The sequence below is a fragment of the Monodelphis domestica genome, chromosome 1 (assembly GCF_027887165.1).
Source record: "Monodelphis domestica isolate mMonDom1 chromosome 1, mMonDom1.pri, whole genome shotgun sequence".
Classification (NCBI taxonomy): Eukaryota; Metazoa; Chordata; class Mammalia; order Didelphimorphia; family Didelphidae; genus Monodelphis; species Monodelphis domestica.
In genome coordinates, this window is record NC_077227.1 from 458,793,721 (window position 1) to 458,821,149 (window position 27,429).

The 27,429-nt window shown below is 45.4% G+C and overlaps 1 protein-coding gene and 1 long non-coding RNA gene across 13 annotated transcripts in view; one reads left to right on the forward strand and one right to left on the reverse strand.

Annotated features, from left to right (window-relative positions):
* Positions 1–27,429, reverse strand: part of ZNF618 (zinc finger protein 618) — a 236,285-nt gene continuing 208,856 nt past the window's right edge. For 2 of the 11 annotated variants that reach the window (XM_056812402.1, XM_056812403.1), the window contains 6 exons: positions 26,813–27,064; positions 23,160–23,243; positions 21,824–21,868; positions 18,916–18,993; positions 9,249–9,350; positions 4,441–8,615 (listed from right to left, as the gene is read on the reverse strand). In XM_056812402.1, the coding sequence (XP_056668380.1) occupies positions 7,102–8,615; positions 9,249–9,350; positions 18,916–18,993; positions 21,824–21,868; positions 23,160–23,243; positions 26,813–27,064 (2,075 nt within the window). In that variant the 3' untranslated portion in view covers positions 4,441–7,101. Of the gene's footprint in view, positions 8,616–9,248; positions 9,351–18,915; positions 18,994–21,823; positions 21,869–23,159; positions 23,244–26,812; positions 27,065–27,429 lie in introns of all 11 variants that reach the window. The other 9 variants (XM_056812401.1, XM_056812400.1, XM_056812409.1 and 6 more) reach the window with 9 other exon arrangements.
* On the forward strand, positions 4,305–26,833 carry LOC103102944 (uncharacterized). Of its 2 annotated transcripts, none has more exons than XR_001624944.2 (3): positions 4,305–4,443; positions 20,308–20,506; positions 26,696–26,833. It is a non-coding gene; the product is annotated as an uncharacterized LOC103102944 (long non-coding RNA). The 2 variants fall into 2 exon arrangements; XR_008915329.1 differs by having other exon boundaries at positions 22,786–26,819.

The following is a 27,429-nucleotide window of genomic DNA, read 5'->3' on the forward strand; positions in this document are numbered from 1 at the left end:
TTTTCCTAAAGGTCATTTTATTGTAAAACCATAAATACAACACTGACATGAAAATCATTAAGCAACTGATCCTTTCTAACAGTTACAGTGTCTTTCCACCTTGGCATCAGCCACTGGAAAAGAAACTTGTAGGAACGCTTGAGACCCATCTCAAAGCAGGGTCACTGAATTCTGGACAAGGGCTTTTGGCTTACAGATAAAGAACGGAAAATGGGAACTGCTCCTTTTCTCACTGGAAATGCCCCGCTTTCCGACAGCAACAGACTGGTAAAAACAGCAACATTGACACGGCTCAATTTCCTTTTTGTTTTTTTTCGTTTCTTTTTCTTTTTTTCGTTTCTTTCTTTTTTTTTTTGTAAAAATCTTCCCCCCTCCCCCTTCATCTGACATCAGTCTATGTTTTAAACAGCACTAAACGTTTTTGGCTGCAAAAAGGGAAACCGGAACTGTAATGTTAAAGGAGAACAAACACAATGAACCAAAAAAAGAAAAAAAGAACAACCCAAAAAAACCAAAAACCCAACAAACAAACAGAAAAACCCTAAACCCTTGAGCTGGCCCCAAGCGTTTAAATATCACAATGAGAACTGGGAACTCAATCGTGCAATTTTGCTCTCTAGAGAATCACTCGATCCACACCAACAATACAGGAGACTTCAAACAATTTCTTTTGTTTATTAACACAGCAAGTGTGACATTAGGTAACCTTTTATTTTTTATTTTTTTAAATACAGTACACGGTACACAGGGCCCCCACAGGCTGCCCTGTGCATTCCCCTCATGAAGACATAGCCAAGCGTTGGCCGTTTATAAAAATATTGTGTTGCTACAAAAGTATAAATTAATGCTACCGGTATTAAGAAATATTAAACACATAAAACTTATAAGGATTAAGAAAAATATTCATTAATACCTGTAGAAAACTCTGGCCTAAAAAAGATATTTTTTGTTTTTTGTTTTTTTTTATTTTTGTATTTTCTTTTTTTCTTTTCTTTTAATTTTTTTAAAGATGACTTGAGTTTCTTACACTCACAGAGAAAGAGACACACATTCCAGTGTGTCTATGGTATTGCCTAGAATGTCTGTTATCTACAGAAAGAGAAAGGAAGATGGATATCCACAGTTACTGAGGGAAAGGAGCAGAGGGAGGGAGAACAGTTGGCCATGGTTTTGACCTGATGTGAATGACTCACAATTCAACTCCAACAGAGGTCATGGGGGAAGGATCACCAACAAAAGGTAGACTTTTCCAAAAATAGTTTTGCTTGGGTTGTTATATAAAAGGGTTTCCTGACATATGTCCAAGTGGGTTTGCACCTTGACTTTCCCACCCCAAGGGTCAGTGGGTTTCCCCCAGCCTTCTCTTTGCACCAATCCTCTTACCATTCCCTGTTAGGGAATAACCCTGGTCCCCCATGGAGGGAGGAACTCCAGGAAAAAGGTCCCCTGCCTCTCCTTCTGCCTATCCTTCTTGTCCTTGTCCTCCTCGTCCTCACCCCCAGTACAGCTGGGCTTTCTCCTTGTTGATTACCAGCCAGCTTGGATTTCAGAAAGCACCGAAGGAATCTGAGACCCCTGAGGTTGAACACGAGGCTAGGCCGTGGCCCATTTAAGGAACTTTGGTTATAAAAAAGTAAGTTGCCCACTGGGACATGATCTGTCCCATGTCCCTTGGATGGGTGGGTTAGGTTCCCTGGTGGACGAGTGGGTAGGAGACCCACTCTTGAACAGTGATGTGAATACCCAATGGCAAACCTAGCAATTCTTCCTCCTTCAGTGGCCTTGGTCATACACAGATGTGGCATTAACACAACTTGGTTTTTTAATGGGCTTTTCACACCCAAGGGAAAAGAACAGTTAGCTATCTTCTTTCAGGTGCCTAGACCACAATTTTACACCCTTAAAAAGTATGAGAGTGTGCCCTGTGCCTCAAGGGAGGCCTAGAGCTCCTCCAACTGAATTCAGGGTTCTACCAGCAATAGTGCTGAAAACAAAACCAACAAGCAAAAACAAAAACAAAAAGAAGTCGACCATCCCCAAATTCCCAAATCCAAACGAAACCCTAAAAACAAAAAAATGAGGGTAGAGAAACTCCAGGACAAAAATGCTAAATCATTGGTTTACCATACCTGGCCTAGCAAAAGAAGTGCCACAGTGACAGATGAGGGATTGAGCAGTGGGGAAGGAGGACCCGCTAACTTAGACTTCCTCGTTCTTAATGACCCTTGGGTTTCAGGACAGAGTTGGTGGCATGGGCTTGGCTTGGGTTTCCTCTGAGACCACAAGAGTCAAGCTTGCAGAAAAAAATAAATCCTTGTTTTTAATTCCCAGGCAATGGAGGGGGTGAGGAGTGGAGGGGGTTGAATTTAGCAGCCAGCTCCTGGCCTCATATACAGACAGGAGACTTCTTCAGAAATTTCCCTAGAGACTTGAACACAGAAGCCATTTGAGACAAAAACCAAAGCTAAAGTCATAGCCAAATTATTTGGGGGAGAGGTGGTTGGCGGGGAAAGGGGCTCTGTATAGTTGGGTTCAAACCAACTGACTGAACATTTAGATACTTTGTTATGGCCATTTCCTTAGAAAGAGCATCTTTCCACTGAGCAGTACCTCTCATGGAGTTTTCCCAGCTTTCTTTGGTGCTCCCATTGGCAGAAGCGGAGTCACGTCTGACCCCTCTCCAGGATTGTTCACTGTACTTCTCCTTGTGTATCCTCTGCTTCTCAGATTCAGAGGTTTAGAGACAATGTGCTTTTCCTATTTCTCTCCAGACGCCTGCATTCCTAGACCTGGGGACTATGAAAGTGCTCTAAGCCCTCTCTCCTAAGGCTGTGTCCCAGAGATGGAAGCCAGGGATGTTTCTAGCTGGGCCCAGTTCTCTGCCTCCTGGAAGACACTCCCCCCTGGGATACTAGAACCTAATGGCTTCTTTCTACCTTGTGCCCTAGTATCTGCTCCTGAACAATGGTGCAATGACTTCACCCCCTCCCTCCACAGGGGCTCCTTGAGTCGTTTAAAGAGATAGTTGATTTGGCTGAACAGACCAATGCTCTCCAGAGGTAAAAGGATAAAAGAATAATGCTAACTCATAAGAACAGAGGGGTTTAGTTTCACAGCTGAAGCTGTTCCCTGTAGGCACAGCATCTTCTTCCTAAAGGTGACTGACCCGAGTTTTAGAACTCTCACAGCAGGAGTCAACACTGGGCTAGAGTCAGGGGTCTAGAATTCTTCTCTGTAACAATGAAGAAGGGCATTCTGGCTCTCCCCGGCATCCACTGACTTGCCCCACCATCATTTCTTGTCCAGCCATATTTACTACACCCCATAGCTGATTCGGATGAGATGGACAGAGTACTTTGGAAACAGAGAACAGAAGCAAAAGGCTGGATGACAGAAAGAGACATCCTTTGGTTCTTCTCTGATGGAAATGTCGGTGGGGGGGGGGGGTCTAATGTGGCTTTGAAGTGGGTAGTCATCAAGGACCTCCTCTCACTGTTCTGTGCCTTACCAGCCACTTAACCTGACATTGGAAAGAAAGAAATGCCACAGAGACCTGGGTCTTCTCATTCTCTTAATCCCAGCATGCTACTAACTGTCCCTACTGAGGTTTTCTTGGGAAAGAAGACTTGATGGTGATAATGCCTTGGGATTCTGTAAAGGTGGTAAAACTTCAAGAAGATGGCGAGTAAAGAGCTGCCTAAAGTGACCTCGTTGAGAGAGAGACAGAAACCAGGAAAGGCTGGACCACATCCCCTATCTGGGGGTTCCCTTATCTATAAAACACACAGGCACAGAACATTTTTGTCCTGGAGATTTAGTGGTCTTGTAAGAGCTGTCCATTTCAAACCACATGACCAATCCGTAGAGGCTCAGAGAACAATTCCATGCTAGAGCCAGTCCATGAGACTCTGGGGTCAAATGAAAGACATCTCATCAATCCCCAAGATCACGAATAGGGAGAGGGTACAAAACTCTATGAAGGGCCTACAGTAGGTCAAATGCCAGGATGGTGACTGAATGCTGTAAGAGTTGACCAAATTCTTTGGCTGCCAGAATTTGGCACAACTGAATATTGCTGAGATTAAGATAGGGACTGGGGTAGGGTAAGGGGGTAGGATTAGTCACACCATCGTTCTGTTCTGGCTGGGCATTTGACTTGTATGAAAACTCTGAAAGTTCTCTTCAGTTCCTAGTGCCGACTTCTAGGGAAGCCAAGGAAAGAGGAAAGAAACTCTTACCCAACTCTAGCAATGAACTGTCCCCCTTGAAACTACCCTTTGGAAACTAAGACAGTTAATTCACAAGAAGCAGCAAACTTCCCAAGGAAGAAAAAAAAGAAGAAATTTACTTAAAATCTCAAGAATGAGAGGGGAGCATTCTTCTTTAGCACAGTCCAATCCCTGGATGGTGGCGGGCAAAGGCAGGGGATGAGGCAACAACGAGGTAAGACTGGTTGTTTACTTTGAATTTAAATATAAACATTTTCACCGCAGTACAGAGTCCAGACTTTCAGAGCGGTAGGGATCAAACATTTGTATAAGAACAAAATACCAAGTTCATTCCCTGGGTATAGGAGTACTCAAGGGATACACAAAAGCAACTGAGCACCTGCCTCAAGAGGGAAAAACACAGCGACCCCCCCCCCCACACACACACACCTCAGCCCTCCCAGACCATCATCTCCTTTAACAAAATAATACAATCAACTCATATGCAGAAACCACCAACCACCATGATGACACTTTCTTTAAATGCTCTAGACAGGAGAATATGGGAGATTTTAGTGGAAGGGCCTGTAAATCAAAGTGACTACTCCTCGCCCCAAAGATGATGATTTGGGCCTTCTGGGGCTCTCTGGGTGACACTAAATTTCAATTAACCTCACTCCTACTGCTGGCACAAGGGAATGCTTGGAAAGAGGAGGGAACTCATGCATTGCTTGCGGGCCAATCAGAAACAGCCAGAGCTAAGAGATGTGAATTCTAGTTTCCCTCCCCCTTGGAATGAGGCCTTTGATTATGGAGGAATCTCATGAAAAATGGGGTAATGCATTAGTTACAGATGAGATATTCCTGAATCAAGATGTTGGAACTTTTCTTTGCAAACAAGGTAAATGATACAGGGACCATCTGGGGTCATTTGTGGGAGTGTCAAAAGACTCAACTCTTTTCCATAATGCTGATGACCAGAGGATACTATACCTAAACAGGGTTACCTTAAATATGCATGTCAAAGACCACACAGTACATAAGCTTAGAGAAACAGTGTTCTGATCCTTCCTGGCCCATCTCTATCCTGTGAGCAGCTGGGTACCACATGGAGAACTGGCATCTCTATGATCAGCTCCCATGGCCACTGTCATAAGCCCAATCCAGACCTCAAATCCCTGTATGTAAGAAGGGAAATAAAAACTTCACACCTGGGAGGGACCCTAAAAATTGTCTAGTCAAGTGAGGCTTGACTTAAAGATATTCCTGAAGGCTAAATCCCCTGATGTTGGACTTTGGCACGGAATCTCCAGAGGCCTACAAGGCACCCAGTCCTACTACCTTGCAGGAATGTGATTCTGAGTCAAACATCAGGAACTCTGGGGCTGACCAACTTGCACCCCATCTCTGGAGAGTTCTGGGTACCAGGACAAAGGGCTAGATGGGGGGAGGTATGGATATGACATGCCACTGGACATGGTCTCTGATCAACTCACAAGCCCCTAATGGGCTAGAACAATTCAGTGATTTTATGAGTAGTGTAATGCACTATAGGTATTTTAAGTTAGACATTCCTGGTACTAGAAACAAATGAGGCAAAACCAGGAGGGTATATTCTTTTCACTTACATTCAGAAGATATCCTAAGCCACATGCTTTCACCAGATGCGATGCTATGCTTGTGAAATCATGGAATCCTCTGCATTGTTATGTCCCAACCCCCCACCCCGACCCACTTGCCCCCATGCCTTCTGAAGGAATACATCCTCTGGAGAGCTGGACTATACAGGGAAGGCTTCATAAAAATGTGAGCATGTTGGTTATACCACTGAGATGAGCTAGTTTACAGTGTGACTTGAGGAGGAGGGGCAAGAGGGAGGGAAAAAGGGAAAAGATATTTTTTAAAACCATAAACATAAGTTACAGACATTCAGTGCCTCCTAGAGGGTTCTAAATCAAACTTTAAAAACAGAACAAAAAAACAAAAGAAAGGTTAAAAACCACTAAAATGTTAAGAACTCAAAAAAACTAAGGTGTGGAGACAATTTACTAGAGTAACTACTTTTCTGAAAAATTTTCTTCTCCATCTTATATTAAAAAAAGCAAAAAAAGTCCTATTTGTTTCCTTAATGTCTCCTTTCCTGATCTGAGAGATAGGTGTGTTTCTAGAATGCAGCTGCCTTTATAACATGTGACAGATGTTAGGAAGGCGGCTGATCAATGCCCTGAAAGTATACAAGGTAATTGGAGAAGCAAAGTCCAGTGCAGATATTGTAGATTCAAATATCCATGGCAAGACAGCCCTGAAGGGGAGAAGGGGAAACATGGGGTGGGAGGACGAGAGAGGACATGGAGAGGGGAGGAGAAATCGAAGAAACTTCAAGTCACTTTTAGATCTCAGCTGCCTGAAGACTTTACAATGTCAGCCTCCTACCAGTCTGCACACCTGAAAACATGGAAAGTCTGTTTAAAAAAAAAACCCTGATGGAGACAAGAAGCATTTTCCTGGTAAAGTACTCCCTCTCTCACATACACGCCTCTTTCCTCACTTACCCCTCTTAATACAACATGGCCACACAGACGTGTGTTCATGCACATGGGGGCATCTATGTGTAAGTGTGTAAGCAGTTTCTTTGTCTGTACAAACAGACCCAAGGAACCACGTACTCATGTACACAATGTATGTGTTTCTACATACGGTATACCTACGTATGTATATACACATGTGTGTGTCCATACACACACTTATGTATATATACATAGAAAAAGCACTTAAGTTTCCAGGGGCATTTAAATGAGGTCCACAGTGTTTAGAACTTAAATTCCTTTTCTTTGTTTGCAACAGTGTTTTAGAGTTATTATTATTATTATTATTTTAAAACTAAAAGACAGTTTTAAAGCATGTTGGACTTCAAAAACATGAGTTTGTTCATGTCTTCTGGACTAAGAAGTCGCCTCCTTTTAATGAGAAGTGCTTGCTCACACATATTTACACACTCACTCCTGGCCCCCACGGCGGGCACCGCGAGGAGCCAAAAGGCCAATTTGGCTAGTTTTGTATGCTTTTGGGTAACACAAGACCAGTACTGAAAGAGGTCAGGGGTGGACTGGAAGAGAGGTTCCTGTAAATAATCATAAACTTCGTTCTTCCCAAACCGGTCATCTTCCTGAGCTGGGGTGGCGTCTCCGGAGGCCCGTGGCTTCTTGGTGGAAGGCTCAAAATCCACTTCCTCGCTCCAGGACTCCTTCACCTCATTGATGAGCTCGCACACCTTGCCAATGATCTCCTCATGCTGGTATGGCGGGACCGGGCGCAACTTCTGCTGGGGGTCCAGGATCATGGCGACTTTGTGGGCCGAGTGCACCTTGAAGTTCTCCTTCAGGGCCTCCAAAAAGAGGTGGCAGAGTTTGCTGACGACCCCGGCGTCGTTGGCCTTGGATGTGAAGAGCTTCTCCAGTTTGACGTAGGTGGGCAGCACCAGCTGCAGAGTGGGCCGGCTCTCGTGGCTCAGCTCAATCACCGCCTGCTTCACGGGGGCCAAGATGGCAGCCAGGTTGCTCAGGAGGTGCTTGTTCAGGTTCTGGATGAGGTTCATCTTCTTGGCGCGGCTGTAGAACTCACAGATCTGCTCGTAACGCTCATGCACCAGCAGCAGAGAGTCCGTCACCGAGTTCCAGCAGGGCGGGGGCGACGTCTCCTCCAGGGAGCCAAAGGTCTCCTTCGAGAGGCCCGTGGAGCCCGCCAGGTCTTCGCAGACATTCAGCAGCTCGATCACCTCGTGCATGTTGCGGGCCTGCAGCGTCCGCTTGTTCAACACGCTCTGCACCACCGAGTTCAAGGCACAGGCTGAGCAGCGAAGGCACATGCCAGCCTTGGAGAAGGCAGACGAATTCACCCTGCAGTCTGTCACATAGACCGTCCTGATCTCAGACATCACAAACTCGGACAGCACGTTCTGGACCCAGTGGTGGATGAAGTCCCCGCTGTCGCGGATGTCCACGCCCTTGATGCCCAGGACGTAGCTCTTGATGTGGTTGCCCTCGGCCTGGTAGGCCGTCAAGATGTAGCAGGAGTCGGGGCCGATGCTCTGCGAGTGGCAGGTCACACCGATGCCCAGGCAGGCATTGCTGCCCAGGGCACAGGTCACCTTCACCTTCACCTGGTTGTACATCCGAGGCAAGTGTTTCAAGGCCAGCGTGTTGAAGTTGCCGAGGATCTCGGTGACCGAGAAGGCGCCATAGCGGGCACCGCTGTCCACCAGGGTCTGTGCCAGTTTGAGGAATTCCTTCCCGCTCACCACACTCAGCGTGCCCAAGTCCGCACACATCACTCGTAACAACCTCTCTGCGATGTTCTGCCGCTCCTTCTCTGGGATGGTACTGTTGGGTGCTGAGCCACTCACTGAAGCTACAGAGACGGAGGAGGAGAGGGAAGGGGAGGAAGAGAAGGTGGAAGAAGAAGAGATGGGGTGGGGGCGACAAAGCAGAGAGTGATTATTCCCAGCAAAGGAGACAGGGAGCTTTGCTTAGCACGCTGGGAAAAATTTACCTTGATTTTTTTTCTACATATGACAACAATAATAGCTAGCATTTATAGAGCACCTACTATGTGTTAGATTCTATGCTAAATGCTTTTACAAATATTACCTCATTTGATCCTCTCAACAACCCTGGAAAGTAGGTGCAATTGAGATCCCCATTTTTCAGATGAGGAAATAGAGGCAGATAGAGGGAAAGTGCCTTTTCCAAAGTCACTGAGCAAGTAAGTGCCTGAACCTGAATTCTAACTCAGATCTTCTTGCTTCAACAAAGCTCTGTTTCTTCATCTATAAAATAGATATGCCTTCCTCTCTCTCCTGCTTCTCTCAAAGGTGATTATGGGAAGCAAGGGACTAAGAGGTGAAACAGCTGTGAGAACTCATTAGAGCACTAGGAAACTGTCCAGGGCTGGTGGCAGAAGGCAGAGGCATGGAGCGAGGCCATGAAAAGGCTGGGGCAGGCAGGGAGATCCTGTCACAGTGGGGCCACCCTCATGACATACTATTGTTCGTGCTATTCCTTTGGGGCTGTGGTTTCCACTTCTCTTCCACAACAGCTGGAGGCGACCGGGGCTGGTTGAAGGCGATGTTATTCTCGTTGTCAGCTATGAGACACAAAAGAAGGCAGTGATTAAGCTGTATCAGGGAGATTCTTTCAAGCTCTGCCCCTCTGGTAGGCTCTGGGCAAGACCACCGAGGCAAGCTTTTAAAAATCTCATTAAGAAAGAGTGTCTTCTTCACAACTTAAACCACAAGTGTGTTTGTTTATGTAGATGGAGATGTGTGTGCATGTGTATGTCCTCCTAATAAAGCCATGGCCACAATCCAATGGCAGAGAAACACTCTATAAAGCTGACTATTGGCCCTTCCTTGGCAGTTTTATCAGTCTAGTTCTGACTCTTCAGCTAACTTGCTATGTAACCAAGGGCAAGTAACTATGACCTTTCTCTGGCCCTCAATTTAGTCCTCTGCAAAATGAGGTGGGGTGGACTCACTGGTCCATTAAGCCCTTCTCAGCTATGCCATCCTGCTTTCTAAGGTTCCTTCCAGCTGTGACCTCCTGGGTTCTAAGGCCCTTCCTAGCTCTGCCATCCTGAGTTCTAAGGCCCCTCCCAGCTCTGCCATCCTGAGTTCTAAGGTTCCTTCCAGCTGTGACCTCCTGGGTTCTAAGGCCCCTCCCAGCTCTGCCATCCTGAGTTCTAAGGCCCCTCCCAGCTCTGACCTCCTGAGTTCTAAGGTTCCTTCCAGCTGTGACCTCCTGGGTTCTAAGGCCCTTCCCAGCTCTGCCATCCTGAGTTCTAAGGCCCCTCCCAGCTCTGCCATCCTGAGTTCTAAGGTTCCTTCCAGCTGTGACCTCCTGGGTTCTAAGGCCCTTCCCAGCTCTGCCATCCTGAGTTCTAAGGCCCCTCCCAGCTCTGACCTCCTGAGTTCTAAGGTTCCTTCCAGCTGTGACCTCCTGGGTTCTAAGGCCCCTCCCAGCTCTGCCATCCTGAGTTCTAAGGCCCCTCCCAGCTCTGACCTCCTGAGTTCTAAGGTTCCTTCCAGCTGTGACCTCCTGGGTTCTAAGGCCCCTCCCAGCTCTGCCATCCTGAGTTCTAAGGCCCCTCCCAGCTCTGACCTCCTGAGTTCTAAGGTTCCTTCCAGCTGTGACCTCCTGGGTTCTAAGGCCCCTCCCAGCTCTGCCATCCTGAGTTCTAAGGCCCCTCCCAGCTCTGACCTCATGAGTTCTAAGGTTCCTTCCAGCTGTGACCTCCTGGGTTCTAAGGCCCTTCCCAGCTCTGCCATCCTGAGTTCTAAGGCCCCTCCCAGCTCTGCCATCCTGAGTTCTAAGGTTCCTTCCAGCTGTGACCTCCTGGGTTCTAAGGCCCTTCCCAGCTCTGCCATCCTGAGTTCTAAGGCCCCTCCCAGCTCTGCCATCCTGAGTTCTAAGGTTCCTTCCAGCTGTGACCTCCTGGGTTCTAAGGCCCCTCCCAGCTCTGCCATCCTGAGTTCTAAGGTCCCTCCCAGCTCTGACCTCCTGAGTTCTAAGGTTCCTTCCAGCTGTGACCTCCTGGGTTCTAAGGCCCCTCCCAGCTCTGCCATCCTGAGTTCTAAGGCCCCTCCCAGCTCTGACCTCCTGAGTTCTAAGGTTCCTTCCAGCTGTGACCTCCTGGGTTCTAAGGCTCTTCCCAGTTCTGCCATCCTGAGTTCTAAGGCCCCTCCCAGCTCTGACCTCCTGAGTTCTAAGGTTCCTTCCAGCTGTGACCTCCTGGGTTCTAAGGCCCCTCCCAGCTCTGCCATCCTGAGTTCTAAGGTTCCTTCCAGCTGTGACCTCCTGGGTTCTAAGGCCCTTCCCAGCTCTGCCATCCTGAGTTCTAAGGCCCCTCCCAGCTCTGACCTCCTGGGTTCTAAGGTCTCTCCCTACTCTGACTTCTTGTGTTCTAAGGACTCTTTCTAGTTCTGATAGTCTGAATTTGAATGCCCGTTCCAGCTCTGACACTGTGTCCTTCCAGGTCTAACATTCTCTGTTTTAAGGACCCTTCTAAGTTTCAGATATTCTATGTTCCAAGGTCCCTTCCAGCCCTGACATTTGATGTTCCAAAAGTACCAAAAAGGTCCCTTTCAGCTCTGACATTATATGGACTCTTGCAGTTCTGACATCTCAGCCAACGCTGCCAGTCTATGTTCAGAGTCCTTCCAGCAGGCATTCAATATTTTATATTCTGAAGTTTTTTCTGATGGTACAGAAGAAAATTCCCTGGCTTTAAAGTCAGACATGGGTTCAAATCTTATCTCTGATCTCACCACCTGTGACTTGGGCAAATCACTTAACCCTTTTACACTTAACCATTTTACAAATGAAAGAATTGTACTAGAGAGCCTCAGAGTCCTCTAGCTCTGGAGCTGTTATTTTATACTCTCTTCCAACTGACACTCCATATTCTAAGGTATTGTCTATATCTGACATTCCATGTTCCAAGAGCCCCTTCCTACTCTTGACACTACGAGTCATGTCCTTCAACACACCTGCCACCATCTGAGGTAGGGCAGGGCAAGAGCAGACAGTTTCCTGATAGAGAAGGTAAAGAAGAAGAAACTGAGAAGGTAGTTTATTAGAGGGAATTACCCTCTGTGATTCAATACCAAGTTAATAAGATTTGTGTATTTGGGTTTGATCCTCCTTATCAGGCAGGTTGTGAACTGCACAGATCATGGCTCCTCAAATTCTCTCAATGGTGCCAAGCCTTTAATCCCAGTTCAGCCTAGCTGTCCCTTTTATTCCTGCGCACTGGATTGCCGTGAAGACATTATACAGTAGCACCAGACCTGAACAAAGCAGTCTAAAGGAAGTCAGAGCTGTATATTGTACTGTATAATTACAGAATAAATTCCCCCCCTCTTTGTATTCTGCTGTTCTAGTTCAGAAACTCAGGCATCAATTTGCATTTTAATTGCTTCTCTCCATTGTGTTGCTGTTTGGGGTTGAAGATGCACCTATAATCTTCTCTAATTACAGTTTAGCCTCCAAAAGTCACTGAAGGAAGGGCTGGAGGGCCCACATCTCTTCTGTCAGGAACCCAGAGTTCAGAGGATTTCATTATTCTCAAGAGAAAAGGAACCCAACTAAGAAGAGAAACTCTGAAACCTCTGGGACATAAGCGCTAAGAATAATTAATAATAATAATAACTAATAGCTATGGCGCTTGAAGGTTCTAAAGTGCTTTACACGTATTATATATCATTTGATCCCAACAACTTATGTGACTTTGGTGCAATTATTATCTCTATTCTGCTGATTAGGAAACTAAGGCTGAGACAGGTTAAATGATTTGCTTGGGTCGAGTCAGTAAGCATTTATTTTGCTGCCACTATGTGCCAAGCATTGTAGTAGGTGCTAGAACTACAAAGAAAGGCACAAACACTCAAGAAACTGATAGTCTAATGCAGGAAACATAGGCAGGATTTGAAACCAGGACATCCAGACTCCAAATACAGCACTATCTGCTCTTTTGCTGAACTGCATATTCTTTAACCCTAGAGGGAAGATACTTTGGATTCAAAGGCAAACTGGTAGGAACCTTACAGATCATCTAGTCCTAGGCCCTTCTTTCACAATGAGGAGCCTGAGAGCCACAGAGGGTTGCTCCCAGTCACAGAGTAACCAGCAACGGTGGTCTGACCCAGGTTCCCTGATGCCAGGATCTCCTTTTTCATTGCATCATTTTCTTCTGCTCCCTGGGGATCCCAAGATCCATTCAGAGAATCCTAGCATGGTAGCACCCAACACTGAACTCTTGTGTCAGGTCTATCTGAATTCTGCTAGAATCTAGTCCTAAACAACACCTCTGTTTCTCTTTCCATGTTTCCCAATGTGCGTGCTCTGATCCAGGCTTCTCCTTTGGTCCGGCCTTTTATGTCTCGAAGACTTTGATTAATCAGCTGCCATTCCCCTGATTCTCAGCCAAAACAATCACATCTGTGCTTCAGGACCTACCTTGAAAAAGTCTTTCCTGACCAGTCCAGGATTTCTCTCACCTCCGAGTTGCTGCAACGCTCCCTATCTGTGTGTCTCATATGACACTGAACACTGTTATTAGTAGACTTTTGGGGCAGCAAAGCAGAGACAGGGTTTCACTCATCTTTGAAACCACTTCCACTCTGAATCCCACAGTATCTAGCACAACAGAGCAGGCACTCAGGAAATATTTGTCAACTGAATCACTAACTGACCCAATTAAATGGATATTTGCCCACATGCAAATATCAAAGAAAATTTGCCAAAAGTCATTTTCTCAAAGTCCTTTCCTCTTTTTAACTTTTCCTATTCCCCAAAGTGCAAGGCCCTGGGCTAGTGCTAGGAATACAAAGGCAAAAATAAAAAATATTCTCTTTTCTTTAAGCAGCATATATAATCCTGGAGGAACACAATGTGTACACAGATAGGTAAATACAAAATAACTTGAGGAGGAGGAAAGCTCTAAAACCAGAGAGGACAGGACAGGCTGAAGGTGGCATCTGATCTGAGCCCTAGAGGAAGCCAAGGCTCCTAAGAGACAGGGGAGGAGGGATGGCTGTTCAGGGATGGGAATCCTGCATCATGGTACAATACCAAGGTCAGGAAATGAGATGATTGTTTGTCTGAAAGTAGACTACGTGAAGGGCAGTGATAGGAAATAAGTCTAGGAATTTGACTAAGTTAGATTGTGAAGGATTTAGAATGCCAAGCTAAGAAGGCTATACTCGATTCTCAAAGCAACAAGGAGCCACTGAAAAATTTTGAGCAGTGAAGTGACATCAATCAGACCTGTACTTTGGTAAGATATTTAAGGGCAATGTGGACAATGGCTGAGGGAGGAATGGGAAAGGGAGATCCAGGGAGGGAGGGAAACGGGAAAGAGACAAGGAAAGAGAGAGGGAGAGACAGAGACAGACAGACAGAGAGACAAGAGACAGAAGAAGAGGGTAGAAAGGAGGAAGGGGGAAAAGAGGAAAAGAGGGAGTGGGGAAAGGGGGAGGAAGAGGAGGAAACGGGACAGGGAGAGGGAGAGGGGAAAGGAGAGAGGAGACAGGCAAAAGAGAGAGGGAGGACAGGAGGGAGTGAAGGAGGGGGACAAAGCATTATAATGATTAGGACAAAAGGCAATGATGGTCTGAACTGGAGTAACAGGCATGTCTGGTAGCCATGAAGTGGAGAGAAGAGGATACAAACAAAAGATATTGTGGAGGAAGAATGATGACTGAGCAGATGGAGAGGCAGGAGTGAGAAAAGGACAAGAGTTTGAGGTTATAAATGTGGAAGGTTTAGAAGGAGACATGGTGGAAAGAAAGGGACACAGCAAGAAATGTGAAGGAAAAAGACACATGACTCTATATTACATTGTTTATCCTTTGTTTTGAAGAAGACCAATGACATCACAGGGTGTCTTGACTTGAGCAAGAATTGGATTTAAGTGAGGCAGTTTCACAGTCATCAACCTCACTGTCTCTTCCAGAGTCATCCAAGTCCAGTGGCAGAACAAAAGTCAGGATGACTAGGGATGGCCCAGGAGGCCCAGGAGGCAATGGATGGCCTTGCCTTCTTCCATGTCTGACTGAGCTCTAAGAGCTCCACAGTGCCTATTTCAGTCAGGTCATGCTCATCTACCCATTCCACTGGAGGAAGTCTTCACATGCTTAGGGTAGACATACCCCCCCCCAACTCACCACCAGGTTTAAGGCCTGTCAGTTACCCTCTTCCTGCTTTAGCCCACCTGTCAAAGAGAGTTTTCTGGGCATAGCCACTACTCAAGTCACAGCTTCTTGGGAGTCACAAGTGAAAGGTGGACACCAAAGGATGTGCAGCCCTGAAAAGGGCTCAGCAAGCACTCAAAGAAGAGGTGCTAGTCCTTTTGACACCCTCTATACATCCCTCATAAGAACTAATGACTGATTAGATGGGGGGAGGGTAGGTAGGATGGAAAGAGTTAGGGATGATTTTGAAATGAGAAACCAAGGTGAAGATGGTAGTGCCCTTAGGTGACACAAGGAAGTTACTTAATGCCCACTAATGATTCTCATCTGCATATTTATTTTGCCTAGAATCATAAACCTGCTGAACTTCAAGGACTGGAAAGGGCCTTCAAGATTATTTAGTCCAAGCTCATCAATTTACAAATGAGGAAACTGAGGTCCAAGTGAGTGACCTGTCCACAAAAGCTAGTGCTAGAATATCCAGAAGTCCCACCCCCCAGTTCAGGATTCTTCCCATTGCCAGGAGCCATCATCTCATACATCATCCATGGTACACAAGCCTTTTGAAGCCATCTTCTTCCTTAAAAGATTCCCAACTTATTCCTTTGGAATGAGGGCTTTGGAAGCCTCTCCCTTGCTCCTGGTATGTCTTTCTCATATGAAGAAAAGCAAGAATACCCATATTTTGGTTCTCAATACTCATTATTAAATTCCAAGTCACCCAGGACCCTATAGTTTCATAAATCTTGGTCTCCAAATGACCTTCAGTTCCTATTGCCTCATCCCTTGCCCCAAAGGGAAGCCTCCACCACCGAACAATTAGATGATGCCTTGCTGACAACAAGACTACTAATTCTACTCTGTAATGCTACCCAGTATCGAGACCACCATTGTAGCCAATAGGGTTCAGCTAAGTGGTGCAACTGATAGAATGCCAGGCGTGGAATCAGGAAGACTCATTTTCCTGAGTTCAAATCCAGTCTCAGACACTTATTAGCTGTGTGACCCCAGATAAGTCACTTAATCCTGCTTGCCTCAGTTTCCTCATCTGTCAAATGAGCTGGAGAAGAAAATGGCAAACCATTTCAGTATCTTTGCAAAACAACAACAACAAAAAAACCCCCCAACAACTCCAAATGGGGTCACAAAGAGTTAAGACGTGATTGAAAAACAACTGAATAACAACAAAATTTTTCTGGGTCCAGAAAATAACTGAGTGGCCCCTTCTCTCTTCCAAGCAAATATGCACTAAATCTTTACACAATGTAGCTGCACTCACTTGGCAACATCACATATAGTTTTAAAAAGACAATGATCTATACCTGTGATTTCATCAGTATGGGAATTTCTGGTAAAGAAACTCCCTCTATCTATGTGGTGAATCTCATGATCTTAGAGAGTTGCCTGGGAAGCACTGAGATGTTAAGAGTCTTGTCCAGGGTCACAGAGCCAGTGTATAGCAGAGGCTAGACTTGTCTTCTTGGTCCTGAGGCCAATGCTCTATTTACAAGGGTATACTGCCTCTTCTGTAATTAATCACTTCCCATCTCTGAGCCTGAGTTCCCTTATCTGTAAAAATGACACACTGTATAACAATGAGTAATGATCATTCTGTGAGAAAAGATGAAAAGGATAAACCAGAAACCATGAAAAGAGGCTGAGAAGAATTGGGGGGGTGAGGGAAGGTTGAGGATAGTGAAGGAAAAAATGAAGAGTTGAAAGAGAAGAGAATGGCAAAGAATGGAAGAAAGAGGAATGGGCAGGAAAGCTGAAAGGGGACATTTTCTTTTGTCTTCAGAGACTTTCCAAACCCCAAACACCAACTTCTAAAGGATGCTTATTGGCCCCATCCCCACTGCTAGTGTTGTGAAAATCCCTGAGATTGGGCCCTTCCAACTCTCAAAACTAGCAACTCCATATAAGGGCCATTCCTGGGTTCCTCTTTGACTATTTCCCATAGTTAAAAAGCCAGAGGTGAGCCATAAGAAGAGAAACATGGCAACTCCACAGATTTGATTTGGATCTATCTACAGAGACCTTCTTTCCATGCCAAGCCAAATGAAAGGATGGCGGTATTTCTCACTCATCCAGACACAAATGGTCTAGAGTGACTTCCTAACCCCATCATGTACAAGTCAAGAAACGAGGGGGGCAGTGGATTGAGCTAACAGAAGGCAGAAGAGAACTTGCCCCAGTGGCCTGATGGGAAAATAGTCACAGGTCAGTGTCTGTGCCTTGGGGGGAAAAGTTTCTACCTCCTCAAAGAGCTATTTTAGTAGACTTTGCTTCTCTAGTAGGCACTTCTTCTCGACAACATTCTGAGCTCTGTTCAATATGATCTCTCAGTCCAAAGTCAAGAGCCATGATAGTTTCTCTCTTCTCTTCCTTCCTTCTTGATTTATCTTTATTCCTTTGCTCTTTCTTCCTTTCTTTTTGGTTTCTCCGTTTCTTCCCTCCTTCCTTTTATTTCTTTCCTTCCCTCTCTCTCTATCTCTTCCTTCCTTTCTCTTTCTTTTCTTGAAGACCAGGTCTCACTTTCTCACGCAGGCTGGAAGTACAGCAGCCACTCAAAGGTTTAATACCATCAGTGACTGGCATGGAAACAAATCTGTTGTTTTGCCCCCCTCCCCCCTGGAATGCCTGGTGGCCTCCTACTCTCAGAAGTTCATTATGTTGGGGCTGATAGTGCGACTACTTGATAGACTTTAACCCTCCTGCTATTCAGAACTCCTGAGTTCCACTGAACCACTGGCATAGGTTTCTCTCAATGGTAGGAATCACATGTATGCATACTACATTCAGCAACATAATCTTTGCTTCTAAGATAACATTGAAGGCTGAGGAGGAGAAGAGGAAAGAAGGCTGTTCCTGTGTCAAGTCTCTGAAGCCATAAATAAGTGACTAAAGGGGTTCCCACAGAGAGGGAGAGGGAAAGTAGAAATAGTCAGTCAAGCATGCACTGGATAAAATAAATGCGCTAAGTTGCTGACCCTCTACCCAAGGCTATAGCATCTGCCCCTTATGAAGAGAAGAGAACTTAATCTTAATTGCTCCCTGGCCACGGGAAGATGGCCATTCAGTAGAGTTTAGAGAACTACACCTCACCCCCACCCCCACCCCCACCCCAACTACACTGTTGGAGGAGATAAGAATCTCACAGGGGCCTGTCAGCTAATGAGATGATGGGAGTTACTCTTCTGAGGATGAAAAAGCTGGAGAGACTTCTAATTTAATATCTTCCTGACAAGTTCAACTCTTGCCTTTGCACCTTTCTCAGTAGAGTGAACTTAATTAGACACACAATTAGGTCCCCCAGGGGGATGAAGCTGGCATCCTGAATGGCTGCCACTCTTGCCAGAATGTAGCCTAATCCCTAACCTTCCCAGAAGGAATGAAAGGGTAGAATTACTGGAGTCTCTGAAACCTCTGGCACAGGAAACTGTTCAGGTCACATGCCCAGGGCCACCATTACCAGTTCAAATGAAATGTAATTACACGTCCTAAGCAGATACGTCTAGAGTGAGATGAAAGATGCAAGGCAGGAGCCCCCTACTCAAAAAAGATTCACAGCACCCTCCTCCAAATGCCTGATATTCATTCACTCTTAAAAGTACACTCCTATGGAACATGATTTTTCAAGTTCCAAAAAGTGCCTAGTAAAATAAAGTTATCCACAAGAGCAGTAATATCATAATCTATTACTGGGAGCATCTCGTGGTGGGGTAGGAAGAGGAGGAGGATATAGCAAGCTTAAAAGAGTCAGCTGAAAGCAGGGCCCTGGGCCAGAAAGGATAGAAAGGAGAGGTAGGGGCAAGATAAAGAGATTTCCAGGAATGAACTCTAACCCTTCTGTTCTTTCTGGGGCAACACACACACACCCTGGGTCCTTGGCCTCAGCTCTCCTTGTGAGCTGTGAGGAGACTGGGCTCTCGACTACCTACCTACCCACCCAGGGCTTACCTGCATGGGACTGCATGTGCTCCAGGAGATTGTTATAAAACTGGAACTGGATCCCACAAGCGCCACAGGTGTAAGGTTCTGTTTGGGAAAAACCATTTCAGCCCGGTTACAATCAGCACAGGGTTGTGCAGTGCATATGTACATGCTGCTGTCTGCCGGCTGGCTTAGCTCAGAGCCCTGCACAGGCTGCCCTCAGGTCTACCTTCACCTGGTTAGCACATTTCCATCAGGCACCTGTCATGTTGCCTACCCCGCACCTGCTGTGCTTATGGCCTTCCAGACTTCTCCGGAAGAGACGAGAGACTTCCTAGAACTTTTTAGAAATGGCTTTTGTCCAACCTTTTTTTCCCTTTTTTTTTAAAGGAGGAAATGGACAAACTCTCTTCTCCTTTTGACCTAAAAGTGATATATCTGGCTATGTCTGAGAGGGTAAATGCCACCATGGGAAGAGTTTTTAAAAATCACCAAACTCAGAGAGTGGCTCACACCTTTGTTTACATTTCTGAAAGGAAATGATGGAAGAACAAACAGGAAAGGAAATGAGATCCCAAAAATCATTCCTAAGCTATGGGAGATGCAAGGGCATGACTGCTCACTGAACAGTGAATCAAAGAGCACCACGTGCTCCTGAGTTCTGTCTCTTCCTAGAGAGTGTCCTAGAGGCCTAAAGAGCCATGGATCCCACCTTCTGAACTTCCACTGGTCTGGGACTATTGACAGAACCATGAAGTTTCTCAGGGACCAGCTGATGGGGACAAAGGACAGCTAGCACTGAAGTTCAGGGAAAGGAGAATGCCTTTGGAAATTCATCCTTTCCTTGAGAGAAGTCATCAAATATCTGTGGCTTGCAAGGCATGCACCCCTAAAGACAACCTATTTCCAGCTATCTAGAATATATACCCATACTAGAATATATTTATATACCCATACCTACACTGACATCTATCTTCTATTTCCTCTACCCAACCCTGTCCTCCTAGGTCCAATTAGATCTTATGATCATAGAATTAGAGCTGTGCACTCAGGGCTCAAGTCCAACTCATTTTACATAAGAAGAAACTGAGGCCCAGGGGAGTGAAAGGGCTAGCCCAAGGTCAAATCTTTCTCCACAAGGCCTTTCCTACCCACCATAACCAACTTGCCAGTGCCACTTCCATGAAAATAGATTATATGCAACATGACTATAAGGGTATTGTACATGTCATTTTCCCTGATAGAAGATAAGCTCCTTGAGGAATGGGACTATGCCATTTTTGTATTCCCAGCACCTAAGCCCAGTGCCTGGCACAAAGTAAGAACTTAATTAATTCTTATTGATTTTTTTATTTTGTCTCCTATGAATACTCTGATGGCAGAGACTGTGTCTTATTCATCTTTCCTTCTTCCACACAGTATCTACTACGGGGCTTTTGGGGGAACAGTCAGACATCTATTAAACTCATTCTCACACCTGAGGCCTAAATTTGAGGCGGAGGATGCTTGCTCCCTCCTCCTGGGTCTATTCTGCCCACCCTACAGGTTGCATGATTGGGAGGTGCTGAAGAAGAAAAGAAGGGATGACAAAGGAGAAGAAAAGGAACAAGCATGAAGGGTAAGTCCAGATAATGCAATCATTAATGGAAGATATATCTGAGAAATTCCATTTGATAACCAAAGGGATTATATTTGGATAATAAGTTTACCCATCTTGACCAAAAACCCCCCAATCAAATTCAAAATAAGAGGACTGAAGAGCCAAAGTAGCAATAAAACCCAGGCTTATGACAGACAGGTGATTGCTTCCTTAGATTAGCTTCCACTCCCAATAGATTATAAACTCAGTAAGAGTCAAGGCCTGATTTCTCCTACTCTCTTCAGAAAGTACTTTGTCCCCCTCCTCTAAAGGCAGTTGAAAGCTATCCTAGCTACCTCCCAAAAAAAGATGGACCAGAAGCCCTTTCTGTTTGGGATCTACGCCTATAATGAGTCCTCAAGTCATTTCTGTCCCAACCTGCCAACCCCTAGAGGAAAAAAAAAGGCCAGAGGGAGATCGAGGGGAAAAGCAAATTCTTTTGCCCCAGTTACACTCTGCCTTGTGTTATACTTATCTGTGTACATGTCAAATGCCCCCAGTAGAATATAAGCTTCTTGATAGTAGGGGCCAGGTCATTTTTCATCTTTGTTCATCATCTAGTACCCAGAGAAGTGCTTGGTGCATGGTAGGTACTTAATAATGAGCATTAGCTGAATTTATAGGAGGCAGGGAAAGGTGGAAGGGAGAGGGGGAAAGACTAGAAGTGGGATGGAGGAGAAGGAAGGAATAAAAGGGAAACTCTAGGTCTTAGAGGCACATAGGAAATAACCAAGCGAAGGATTATGTTCCCAAAAGGATGATGCGTGGGCCATTAGGCCTGGACCTGGCCCTCAGTTAGAAATCCTTCCCACCACACCCCCTGGAACTCAACAATCCAAGCTACCCCTCTGGAAGGTCTGCTCAGAGAGGGTGGAATCCCTGTCCCTGGTAAACTCTGTGGCTCAGTTGTGGGCACATGGTGTGGTATTTGTTTAGCTTGCTACAAATTACCACCATAGCTCAGTTTAAATGTCACAGGGTGCTGCCAGACAAGAGTAAAGGCAATGTTTCCCACCATACCCGGCCCTTCCATAATCCAGCCCTACTAATGCAACCAAATGCTCCCAATGACCCAGTTGCCAGGCTTGACGTTAAGGAAACAGTCATATTATTCATGAACTCCTAGCCCCAGCTCCACATCTCCTCCCCCACATCCAACCTTCCCTAGGCTTCCCCTTCTCAGGAATCCCAGAGTGAAAATTACTTCCCTAGAGACATTATTTCTGAGAGACCACAAAAGTCATGATTGGCATCACCCAAAAGAACCTGAGCACGTTCTCAATGCCCATCACTTACTCTGTAAGAGCGGGAATGGGTTGGAAATCAGGGGGCTCGCAGCTTCTGTAAATGAGAAACAGGTTTAGAGGAGAAAGGCTCCAAAAGGCTTTTTTATGAAGATGCATCCCATCCCACAATGAGTTCCCCTACCATTCCAACCTTCCTCCCACTGGTACCCTTCTGATGCAGCCAGACTCTTCCTGCAGTCCCCTAAATATGCCCACCTTTCAAGAATATGCTGAAGTTCTGTGTTCCTCTCTAAAGATTTTCCTCATTATTCCAGCCCACAGAGATGTCTCCCTTTTCTGGGCTCACGAAACCTTTACTGTTTGAATCCCACAATCCAGTGCTAAGATCACCTGTCTCCTATTACTTTTTAATTGACCTCTAAGTGGGCAGAGACAAACTGAGTCTCCCTAGTGTCCCACATCCTAGGACCATTCTTGTTTAAATAGGTAGAAAGAGAAGGAGATGTGGGGCAGTAGAGTTAAGGGCTCTGGGTCAGGAAACTTGAGGGTTTGAGGCTGAGCTCTGCTATTGGGCCTCTGTTTCCCCATCACTAAAAAGGATCCAATAGACCCTGCCCTACTTACCTGCATGAAACCCTAAGGGGATCCTAAGAGATGTATCACTAAGATAGTGAGATGTAGTCTCCATTAAAAAAATTCTTTTTTAATTATTTTAGGGATAGAGGCCAAGTGCTATTGGTCAGGGCTTGAAGTCTGTGCTGGGGAGGCCTCGATCTGTGATAAGGAGAGCTCCTTGTAGAGAAATTCTCTTAAGGAAATGAAAATCAGCAATTGCAATTTATCTTAGAATCCCCTAGGGATGCCAAGAGTTTGCAAAAGACTTGCCCAGGGCCCCATGGGCTGCATACCTCTGTGCATGCATATATAAAGGCATGTATATGTGCACATGTATGTAGAGAGGCTTGAACTCTAGTCTCACAGACTCTGTGGTCAAACTTGTATATCTCACAGGGACTATTACAAGCAATACTACACCTGGATCTCTATCCATGAGAGGCCTGCCTTCAATAAGCTACTTAAATGGAGGAAGTGGAGCTTTTGCCATCACTGTATGAGGATGAGTTTCCCTCAGAATTCCAGGACCAAAGGGCTTTTTAAATGTGGCTGGACTTACAAACTGCCCTTGGAAATGCAGAGAAGATGGGGCTAGAGGGATCTGTCTATAGAGACCTGCTGGGTACACTTGGGACAAGCATGCTGTCATGCGCCTGCGGGGCCGCAAGCTCTCCCAGAACCTGACGCTACATGAGGGTCCCAAGGAGTGATGGAGATGCAGGAAGGCCAAGGCATCTGCCAGGGGCATGGGGGGTAGGGGTTATATTCACCACTTGAGTTTTGAGAACTGCTGTTCGTTTCTTCAAAGTTGTTTTGTGCTTTGCTCTCGACTCTCCTACTGAAGGCGCTTTCTGCTGGGTAGGGAGAGAGAAAGGAGAGAAAGAGAGAAAGAGAGAAAGAGAGAGAAAGAGAAAGAGAGAGAGAGAGAGAGAGAGAGAGAGAGAGAGAGAGAGAGAGAGAGAGAGAGAGAGAGAGAGAGAGAGAGAGAGAGAGAGAAGATGCTGAGAAAGTCGCTTCATGCCCCTTAAAGTCCCAGAGTGGTAGTAAAGCCTTGGAATATGGACAGAGAGTGGGAAGGGCATGGAATCAATTAAATCACCACTGGTCTGCAGAACAGTTCTTTAGCAGTCCCTCAACAAGATGGCAGCTGGGGAGCAGAAATGCAATGAGACAATCTATCTTGTGCCCATTTTCCAGGTGGCCAGGCCTCAGCAGTAGTAGACCAATCAGAGAGGACTCAATATAGATTTTGAATCTCAGAGGCAGACGAGTGTATTAGATTTGGAGTCAAAAGGATTAGATTCAAATCCCACACCTCTGTTCATTATTAGCTAGGGAACTTCAGTACATCAGTTAACTTCTCTTACTCATCTGTAAAATGAGGGGATTAAACAGAGGGACCCAAAGATTTCTTCCTGTTTTAGACTCTTGATTCTATGAAACAAAATTAGTTGATATGAAAAGAACATCAGACTACAGATGATAAGACCTAGGATTCTCATCCCAGTCCTGCCACTTGGTAGCTAGGTGACCTAAGAGAACTCCCCCAAATCCAAATAGCTCAGTTTCCTCACATGTAAAATGGGGGGGGCAGGGGGAAAGAGAAATAACCTGCCATGCCTAAATTGAAAATATTTTGATATTGTAAAGTATAAAATACTTTTTCAAATGGTGACTTATTCCATAACAAAAATCATCCTCTAACACACACACACACACACACACACACACCAGAAGAGCTGGAAAGGAGCTGTAATTCTTCCCGAGACCACCCACAGAGAGAGGCTCAGAGAAGCCCCAGGTATTCTGGCTCTCAGGCCAGGACGCTTTCCTGGGATTCCCCCAGCTCTTCTGGAAGGGACATTCCAAAGAGGAATATGGATTCAGTTGTTTCAGACTGGAAAAATTTGAAAGGTAGCAGTGGAAGAGGGGGGATGGAATGAGAAAGAAGGAAGGGGAATTGTCAGGGGTCACACAGCTCTTCAACACTGGCTTAGAAACTTGACTAAGCATTTCAAGGACTAAGCTGAGAGGGCTGTTGGGCTTGACTCACTGGGAGAGAGGGGGGAATGATAGATCCATAATAGCTACGGAATTACTGACTGCATCAGCCAAAGTTACTCCACTAGTTACCTCATGGAACAAAAGGGAGTTTTCCTCTTGAATAAGGGAAGGAGTAGGAGGTGGAGGTGGCTGTATCCCCCTACAAGGTTTATTTATCAGTCACAGAACTTAGCCAACATTTCTTAATTCCTGTCCCAATCCAACTCTAGTTGTCAAAGCATAATACAGCCCATTCTGAGTGAGAAGAGAACCAAAGAATGCCAACACTGGAAAAGACCTTGAATATCATCTTATCCAACCCCTTCGTCTTACTGATGAGGAAGTCCCAGAGGCAGCTAGGTGACACAATGGACAGAGCACTAGACCTAGACACAGAAGACCCAATCGTATCTTGCCTCCAACACTTAGCTGTGTGAGCTTGGACAAGTCACTTCACCTGCCTGCCTCAGTTCCTCCACTATAAAGTGGGGATAATAACAGTACCTATCCTCTAGGCTTGTGAGGACTCAATGAAATGATATTTGTAAAGCACCTAACAATGCCGGGCACATGGTAGGCAATTAACAAATGACTGTTCCTACCTTCCTCCCCACCAACTCCCTTCATCTTAAAGGTGAGGAAGTATAAATACCCCTGTCCATCAAAGCAATCAACAAGAACCTACATCCCAAGGCACCATGCTACAACCCCCTCTCCCCTCCCTAGAGACCCCTTTGCAATGGGACCCACATGGAAATGTTCTTTATTAGATCTGTTCATAAAGGTCTTCTGTCTATGAATGATACAGAATACAATGGAGGACAGGATACAGTGAGACTTTGCATAAAATTGTTTGGGGAGAAGGTAGAGTAGAAGCCCAATTGGGGGGGGACCCATTCTCTGTCATAACTTCTGTGATACCAGGATTAGCTGCAATCATTCTCTCTGCATGGGATCAGAGTGGAGGGGTATAGTGGTGCCTGATACACAAAGGAAAAAGTCAATGGCAAATTTTGATTGAATGAATATCTTATTCTTACTGCCTCATTAATGAAGTGAACCTAGAATGATTATGTAGGTAAAGAATAAAACTGACTCCAAAATAAAAAGATGGTTATGGAAGCCAAATGGTAATCAAAGGGTTAAAAATCGTCTATAATTCCATTCTGACCAAAGTTAGGGAAGAGAGAGTTAAAACATCAACTGATTAAACAGATCCCCCTATGATATACAAATCCCTCTGCCCAGCCTTGCAGTCAAATGAACCACCACCTTTCAGATAAAATATCTGAATTTCCCTTCCCAAGGATACAATCCTCTCCAACCCATCCCATAGGAAAGCTGACAATGCATACAATTCAATCCACATTAGCTGGTCATGTTATAGCTGACTACCAAATTCCCACCTCTGATCTGCCATAAGCCATTATTTTAACCAAAGTTTCCTTTTTCAAAAATAATGACATTATTGCTAGAGAGCATACACAGTCTCTGAGTGACCTTCACCTAAAGAAGTGGAGAATCCTTAGATTCCCAATATCAGAAATGTATCTTTTAAGCTGTGTTTATGGTGCCAGCACACAGCAGGAGACTAATAAATGCTTGCTGTATGAGCAAATTTACATAATGGATATCACTGAACCATCAGCAATGGTCAAACTATGAGCTACTTTCTCTTTTCAGAATTCTGTTTATAATAACCATTTATGTCAGTTTTGGTGAAAATATAACACAACAGCCACTGTGTTTTCACAATTGCCAGGAGCCTAGAATAATTACTAACCTAATGGTTTATTAAACTGCTGTTCTCATTAAAGACTCTGAGCAGGCACATCAAAAGGATGTTCTTTTTGAAAAACAACCTTGGGAATCAAAGTGTAAACACAAGCACATTTTATTACTTTGCCACTTATCAAGCACAGTTTGGATGGTCAATGAGCCCCTGAGGAGCTCTGGAACTATCAGTCTAAAAAGGAGATCATTAGGTTGAAAACTTGACATGTCAGCACAAGGCCTTTCTCCCAACTGGCTAATCTTTCATCAACTTTTATCAAACACAATAAACAATAATTTTCATTATGATTCTAAGTTTTGTCCCTTAGCTTAGGACACCGGGTTTTAAACCAGATTTGTTGTCGCCCTTATAGTTAGTCTTGTCTTATCGAGGATTTTCCTCAGGAAATAGATGTGACTGGGGGCAGTTGGTCTCTTTATTGGCTGTTCACAATGTCGGAGACTTCACTTCCATTCCCTTTTGCCATAGGTAGAAATGGGATTCGATCTATGACTGGGATGGATGGAGAGAAAGGCAGAGATCACTTCAAAGGTGGAAAGCCCACCCAACAGTTAAGAAAGCTGAGGGCACAAAGGCCATTGGTACCTGTGGTTGCCTTGCTTCCTGGGGATCCGGAATTTGGAGTGCGGAACATCTGGGTTTGGGAGGCTGGAGGGGCACCAGAGGAGGTGCGTTGTAGAAGGGTGGAGCACCGGACTATGGAAGCTGGCGTTTTTTTGCCCGACTGGCTCGTCGGTGTCTTCACTGCCATGAAGAGTGGAGATCGAGAGAACTCTGGATGCGAACACTCAGAACTAGCGTCAGGCTCTTCAGACGGCTCCCACCCAGCGGAGGTACCTGGCAGGATCGGGTCCTCAATGTTGGCTTGCCCGAGGCTCTCCCGTGGGCTGTGCCGCCGTCTTGGATTGGCAGCCTCTTATGACCATGGCCTCCCCCCCCACAATAACCCCCCAAAAGGGCAAAAATCTGGGAATGGTTTCACTGAATTCTACCCCTTATCCTCATTCCTTGATGAATGACAAAGATCCCTCCCTCCTACCCCTATTTATAGGGAAGTCTGAGTTACTTGGAATCAGTAGACCATGCCATGAAGTCCCCTCTGCACTCTAGCTAAGCAATCCTTTTGGGGAATGGGAGAGGATGGAGGAAAAGGCAGAGCAGAGCCATTATAGATGGGGTTTGATCCACACAGTAGTGATAAA